This window comes from Doryrhamphus excisus, linkage group LG5 (assembly GCF_037039965.1).
Source record: "Doryrhamphus excisus strain RoL-2023G ecotype Guam linkage group LG5, RoL_Dexc_Guam_v1.1, whole genome shotgun sequence".
Lineage (NCBI taxonomy): Eukaryota > Metazoa > Chordata > Actinopteri > Syngnathiformes > Syngnathidae > Doryrhamphus > Doryrhamphus excisus.
The window spans coordinates 2,572,013-2,579,325 of NC_136361.1; the positions used below are offsets into that span (position 1 = coordinate 2,572,013).

At 43.4% G+C, this 7,313-nt stretch overlaps 1 protein-coding gene across 1 annotated transcript in view; it reads right to left on the minus strand.

Moving 5' to 3' along the window:
* Nucleotides 1-6,247, minus strand: part of rttn (rotatin) — a 31,179-nt gene extending 24,932 nt beyond the window's left edge. Inside the window, exons 1-14 of the mRNA XM_058059403.2 lie at nt 6,060-6,247; nt 5,666-5,853; nt 5,321-5,594; nt 5,161-5,251; nt 4,981-5,095; nt 4,547-4,709; nt 3,740-3,902; nt 3,443-3,633; nt 3,227-3,342; nt 2,255-2,410; nt 1,973-2,185; nt 1,027-1,139; nt 832-958; nt 551-676 (exon numbers count right to left, since the gene is read on the minus strand). Of these exons, the coding sequence (XP_057915386.2) occupies nt 551-676; nt 832-958; nt 1,027-1,139; nt 1,973-2,185; nt 2,255-2,410; nt 3,227-3,342; nt 3,443-3,633; nt 3,740-3,902; nt 4,547-4,709; nt 4,981-5,095; nt 5,161-5,251; nt 5,321-5,594; nt 5,666-5,853; nt 6,060-6,090 (2,067 nt within the window). The 5' untranslated portion in view covers nt 6,091-6,247. The remainder of the gene's footprint in view (nt 1-550; nt 677-831; nt 959-1,026; nt 1,140-1,972; nt 2,186-2,254; nt 2,411-3,226; nt 3,343-3,442; nt 3,634-3,739; nt 3,903-4,546; nt 4,710-4,980; nt 5,096-5,160; nt 5,252-5,320; nt 5,595-5,665; nt 5,854-6,059) is intronic.
* Nucleotides 6,248-7,313: the final 1,066 nt, after the last annotated feature.

Consider the following 7,313-nt stretch of genomic DNA (forward strand, 5'->3'; position numbering starts at 1 on the left):
CTAGGCGGGCCTTTTGTTTAATTACTATTATTCCTCACAACCCGGACCTAAACTAACATCTCTAAAAGCGACGGCTGGCGAGAGTCAATTTGCATGAATGACCTTGCCCCGGGATCCTTCAAGTGGCTGCAATTTACGCTTTTCTTTATTTAATAAAAGCATCACTGGGGGATATTGCTAAAAAGAAATGAATTAACACCATTTCGCTGTAACGTCTACACTCAGCTAGCTTTGGTTGTCATCAAAACAACAGCACCCATCATTTGGGACTGGTCACTCGGCATCGGTAACGTTATGAGATGTGACCTCAGATTACATGACCTTTCACATTGCATGGAGACCGGCTGATGATGCGGAAAAAAACTTTTTCCTCTCATTTTGTGTGGAAGTGGTAGATTTTGGCTTCTTGTTCCTTCTTCTTTAGTCCATTTGAAACTTTGTAACATTTAGAATAAATATATAAACATGTTTTCTGTGCTGTAACTACAAAAATATTCTGTATATTGGATCTGGAACCAATTCCGTACATTGCATTGAAAAGTTCCCCCACCTTCTCTGCAGAATCCTGGAGGCCAAAGGCGCTTATTTCATACAGCACCCAGTGGTGTAGGAGGAAGTTAACGCTGCTACAGGCTCCTGATTGTTGTTGCGTCACATTCTGAATGCCGAGGCACTCCTGAGGGGGGGGGGGGTGTATAATCACATTAAATAAAAGCATTTATTATTTATTATCACACATGTTCTGTGCATGGAAGAGTGCCCCCCTTTTGTTATTGTTCCAGCCGTGAACTCGCGCTCTCATTTAAACACTGGCAGCTGTCACGCTCTGACCTTGACCGCATTCAGCACGCATGTGTAGGTTTCCATCTTGACGGGCAGCAAAGGATGCGACAGCAGCTTGAGGAGGAGCTTCTGGCTCTCCGTCCGGAGGACAGGACTGGGCTCGTCAAACTTCCACCTGACGACGTCAGTTCAAACCGTTGTTAACGGGATGCGGAAGAATCGGTGATCGTTTTTTTGACTCACAAGTAAGAGCAGACACGAACGCATTCCTTGACGATGGGTAGGTGTTGGTGGAATGGAAGGCCGTTTATTGCCTTCTCTGCCAGCTCCAGCAGCTCCGGCCAATTCTTCTCCCCCTAAATGAACGAATACACGACATGAGGATGAGTCCGCTTGGATCAGGGTCACTTTTTGACAGGACACCTCGAAACTGATTCATTAACTAATCAGGGACGAGACTGGAGTCCATAAAGGCTCCATTAAGAATAGGGCCTGTTGTTTGTAAAAAAAATATTTATTTTTATGTATATATTATTATTGATATTATTATTTTATTTATTTGTATTTATTTATTTATAAATAAAAAATATGTATTTTTATTTAAGCAAATTGGCATATAATTTAATGCCTAAATTCAGCATTTTCTCATATTAAGTGGCTAAATTGAGTAAAATACAAACATATTTCTTATTTTCTCCTATTATGTCAAGTGTAAAAGTGACTATAGGGGTGTTATTTCATATCTAGAAGGCTCTAATGTCAAAACTGTACTTAGATGGTCACAAATAAGTTTTGTATGCTCTACAAAAAGATGCCATTTATTATTAATAAATCCAAAATCCAAAATCCTACTTGGCAGAAATTAGTCGGGTCTGGCGCCAACTGAGTGCTAGAGTGTAGAGACGAGTGAAAAATGTCATATGGCTCAAAAATAGACACCATTTTGGACTTGCTGTTGCTAGTTTGTCCCTGAGGGTGTATGAAGTGTAACTAATCAACTGGAAGATGGAAAATGCTAATTTGATCGTCTGGACACGCTGAGAAGTGTTTTGTGTTGTTGTTGCCCATCGTGTAAACCATGTGTATTCACACGGTGGGTGGGTGGGAGGGGGTAAATAATGTTCCAGGACCTCTTGACAAATGGAGGTTGTCTTATACTTTTAAGGTAAATATGACCTGCAACTCGTACCTCAGCCTGGGCCTCCTTGAGGAAGCCGCACGTGGATTCCATCCAGAGAGCGGCGCAGGTCACCCTCTTGTAGATCTCGTGATGGTCGGAGTTCACCTGCTCCAAGTAGGCCACTGCGGCCTCCTGCATGCTGGGCACCGCCATCGCCAGCGTCTTGTCCAGGCATAGGTGAAAAATAGCCATTGCTGCATTCTCAGGGAGATTGCTACTGGCCTGTGTGATGACTTTTGTTAGTATTAACAAGTAACAAAGTGTGCGAAGCTGTCCAGTTGTCTTGCACACCTTTTCCAGAGGGAGTATGGTCTGGAGGAGTTTCATGGTCAGTATGGCCGAGCTTGTGTAAGCGACTCTGTGGTGAGCTTGAGAAGCGTTGATCTCATCCTGGTGGTAGCGCAGCACATCCGCTAGGAGGCTCATGCATGTTTGCAGCTTCTCCTTCTGAAACACACAAATGCTGTTCCATCACATGAACGCTCCACACACACACACACAACAGTGCACAGATAGTTAGTGTGTGTGTGTGAGAGGGGGGGTGAGATCCAAGGAAAATATTTGCTTGATTCCGGCGTAAGAAATTGAATCTAAAGGCGGATTTGAGGGCTATTTTTGGACGAGATACAGATCCACCTTATATCACAATGAATAAAACTGGAGCAATCTACTCTCAGTATTCTCAGCCACTTTATACTGTGAAGCAGTGGTTCGTTAATACCAGCAGGGGGCAGTAAGTGCCCTGTTTATTGTTTGCAAGGCAGCTCAGATGGGAGCGCTCTCAGAGGACCCACCCCCCCCTTCCAAAAAAACCTGCTCTCCACATAAATATGACAAAACAAGCCACAAGATGTGGTTTGGCGTGTATTAAACAGCAGGGGCCCCTCAGGGGCCACCGTGCTTGACAACTTTACAGTGTGAGCCCACCTACAGAGGAACATTTCAAATAAATTAATAACAAAAGTATATGCACACAATATCTACAACCAGCAGGCAGGGCTGGAAATCTTGCAGAAATGATATTTAATGTCTCCTTCAGCCTGGAAGTCAGGGCTCATTGTAACAAAATTGCGTTTTTTTTTTTTGTAACCTTCTAAAATTCATTCTGCATAATCAAATGCATCTTGCCTGCCGAGCACCGTATGCCGTGTGACTGTGGCAAATCGCCATGAGGCGAAACCAAGTACCCCCGCCCCCACCCCCCCAATGAAGTGTATCCATTCATCTGCATAAGAGGCTGTCACGAGCAGTGGTTTGACTTGCCAGCTCCATCCCCACCAGGCTGCAGTCGTCCCACACCAGTTCACAAACGCTGTCCCCGAGCAGGAGGACGGTGTCGAACAGCAGCTCCACAACGCGACAGAACACGTGCGAACCCTCTGAGAAATATGAGAGGGAAAAGAGAGAGAGAAAGAGAGAATTCTCAACAAAGCCACTCATGGAATATACACACACACACACACACACACACTCTCTTACCTGTCTTAAGCAGCGGGGTGGCGTGCTCCATGGTGGCAACTGTGAACTGAGCCAAAGTGAGCTGCTGCACCCGCATCTCCGCGGCGTCCTCCGCATCCAGGTCGGGTAGCACCAAGTGGGCCGTGTCTGCGGGAGACTGAGGTGTTTGCCTGGCTGCTTGGACTGCTGCTGCGCTTCTGTGTGAACTGCCGCTGGATGAGAAGGAAAAGGCAAGTATAAGGATGAGACCTATGAGATGTGAGTGGGTGATAAAAGCCGACACGGCATCAGTAGAATTTTTATGGCCAACACACGTACCTGTTGGAAGCTGCATCTCCATCTTGGCCGTCCCCCCTGAGTCTCTGGCCTGTTCCGCCAACTACAGATGGTCGAGGAGAACACGCTGCGGCTGGAGAAGAAGCCTGAGAGCGCTGGGTTCTCCGCACTTCTTGGGAGTAGGAAGAGTTCTGGGACACTGGATCTAAATAGCCAAAGCCAAAACAAAACCACATTGACTGTACACATTACTGACACCCAGCGACCAGTGTAGAATACCAAATCATCACATCTTTGAATATGTCTTCCGAATGCCTTATATTTGTATTTAAATTAAAAAATAATGATGAGAAAGACCATCTGGCACACCTGGTACTCTCTGCAGTTGAGTGTATAAATGCTCCTGGTTACTATATTAGTAAAAAAAAATATTTTTAAAAATTAATTATAAAGAAGAAAATTCAAATTATATAAAATTAAATAAAATTAGATCAAATTAAATAAAATTAAATAAATTAAATAAAATTAAATAAAATTAAAAAAATTATATGATTACTTATAATAATTATGATTTGAATTACAAATTAGAATAACAAATATGTTATTGCTACATTTAATAACAAAAATTTTACCCATTCCAGCCATTTTCTAGCATCGCTTACAGTAGAAAGTTTGAGACAAGTTAGCCAATTATTTTTCCTCATCATCGTTGTTCAAAAATATTCTACTTTTCCCACACAGGGCTAATAATTAGCATTCACACCCAATCTCTGAAAGAAGATTTCTTTCACTTGAACATTAGAAACGTACGCCTGCAAAAGAAAGCAAACTGCCGTGACGGTAACTCACAAGCAGCACCGCCTTGCTTTGCCGAGTGGAAGCTGGGATCTCGATGAAAGCGCAGCCTCTGCTTCAGCCCCACGCAAAGCTGCCTCAGGCAGGAGAGCGCCTGCATGTGGAGGGAACTCGCCTCACCTTCGCCCGACCCCAGCCTCAGCAGGGACAGAAGCGTCTGAAGACAGGAGAAGACGCCCTCAGAGAAGGCATAAATAATGACTGATTTAGGATATGCGCGGGATACATTAGTTGGATGTATGGTATTGCGTGTTGTCAGAGTGTTTAAGCGGCGGTGCACTATTGCACTTTAGAAAGAAGGCCAAAGTTCTGACATGGGCAGCTATTCATTTAAAACGCGCTTGGTATTGTACTTGTGGTGGTGGTGCTACTTGGGAATGGGCCAGTGTTTTTTTGTTCGACTCCGAGCAAGCGTTTAGAGCGCGCACCTTTGCAATATTGGGCCTCTGCAGGAAGATCTCAGCAGGGAAGTCCTGCATAATGACATCACACAGTATCTCGCACGTGCTCCGTACCAGGTTGGGGTTGCTGCTCCTTAGAGAACTTTTGCAAAAGAATTCAATAAAACAAGAGTCATTAAAAGGTGCGCTTCCAGAACATTCTCTCACCTCTCATTGGAGGTCAGGATGTGTCTGTCGGTGTTTGTCAAGGTCAGCCACGGAAACACGGAAAACTTCAAGCACTGCACAGCCGTGTGCACTGTATGCGGAACAAATGGATGAGTAACAAGGTGGGTATTTTCATGAAAACTATCAAGTATATCAGTGCCTGCTATCTTCAGAGGAGGTGTGTCGCCACGGCTGTGCTGGTTCTTCTGGAAATACCCTCGATGAGGAAGATGACCATCGCATGGTAAATCTGTCGGCGGCGTAACACGCGCCACATTGAGCGTAGCGCGGCTGGGGATGAGCTCGGGAAGCTGGAACAGTTGATCCAGAGTTGCATCGATGACACCTCGTAGTCTCGGCTCCACATTCGGAGATAGTTGCGTGAGGAAATCCTCCGCTCTGACATCTCTCAGCATCTGTGCTGCACTTGGATGCTACGATAAAATAACACAACAAATGAAACCGTATCGACATTAAAATATCAGCTTTGATATTTGTCCTCTACCTTGGATAAGGTCAAAAGCAGCTCCAGGACTTCTTCCTGCATGGGCACCTCTGGGAAATTGAACCATTCCAGGAGATGCACAAACAGCATCCGCTCTTGGACAATGTCAGAGATGGAAATCAGGGAGTGCTTCAACTTGCAAATGATGCTCTTCAATGCGCGAACTCTTATCTCCACTATGGAGTGGCCTGTTGGTCAGAGAAAAAAATATTCAGCTGAAAAGAAATATTATGCTTGTGCATAATATTTTTAGACCAGAGAAGAACACCACTCCACAAGGATACTCAAAGTTAATTTAGACTGTATACAAGAACCATAATAAAGACACTTTTAAATAATTATCGGTTAAGTCAACCCACCATGCAACGCTATGGAGCTAACACTTTAGCCTTACCTATCTTCTTGATAATGCCAGATAATTCCATATCCCATGGATGCTGCGTCCCTAGTTGCTAAAAGCCAAGAGTTATCCGGACACAGAAAAGACCGAGCTAAGTTTTGTTTTCCGGTCCGTTGCCTGTGCCACATTAACGGCGTCTCTCCCGGGTTTGTTTTCAACAGCCGCGCCAGCGTCACTCCACTTCCGGGATATGAGCTGGTTGCGTTCAGGGGCATGTAAAAGTGTCGGAGAAAAAACTTAAACACGTCACTTTTATAATAATTTAAACATCGCTTGAAATATGAACACGTTCTCCGTTGTTTGAGTGGTTCTTTTGTATACCTTTGAAGAATAATTCACGCTTTTAAGCAAAATGCAATTATTTATTGAACACTTATTCATTTTGGTGTGGAATGTGGTTGTTCACATGTTCTTGTATCACAAGATACTAAAATGGTGAGGTGTCTTGTAGTTTCCATGTCTGAAAACGTAAGTCCCGTGTTTTGAAGGCTTTTTTTCTTGATTAAAAAAAATCCTGTCTCATTAAATAACTTTTACAAACTGTGCAGGCAATGCTTTAAGTATGTTTTTAGTATATTTAACTGTTATTCACTTGTAAATATAAAACAGACCATGTATAATTAAACTAAATCCGTATTTATAAATGAAATATTTTCATAGTTAGAGCAAGGAAAATCCGTTTACGGCCTTTTAAGATTTTTAACATTATTAGAGCCCTGTAGACATAACATAGCACCCCTATAGTCAACCTTGTACTTATATTACCCAATAAAGTAGACATCATAACAGAAAATAAGACATTCATTCATTCATTCATCCAGGGATACCCTGTAGTTTGCCTACCCTTTAAGGCAAAATTTATTTATGTTATTGTTCATTCATTCATTCATTTTCTACCGCTTATCCTCACAAGGTTTGCATGGGTGCTGGAGCCTATCCCAGCTGTCTTCGGGCAAGAGGCGGGGTACACCCTGGACTGGTGGCCAGCCAATCACAGGGCACGGCCTACACGTCTGACTTATGGTGTCATCTTACAAACAACATTTACCTCATCACACAGCAACTTAACACCCAAAAGGTACCATCAATTCATTAATTTTTGCTAGGGGTCGATTATATGCTTCACATACATTTTTGTTATGTAGAGCAGCATAATAAAAACATTCATTCATTCATTTTCTACCGCTTATCCTCACGAGGGTCGTGAGGGGTGCTGGAGCCTATCCCAGCTGTCTTTAAGCGAGAGGC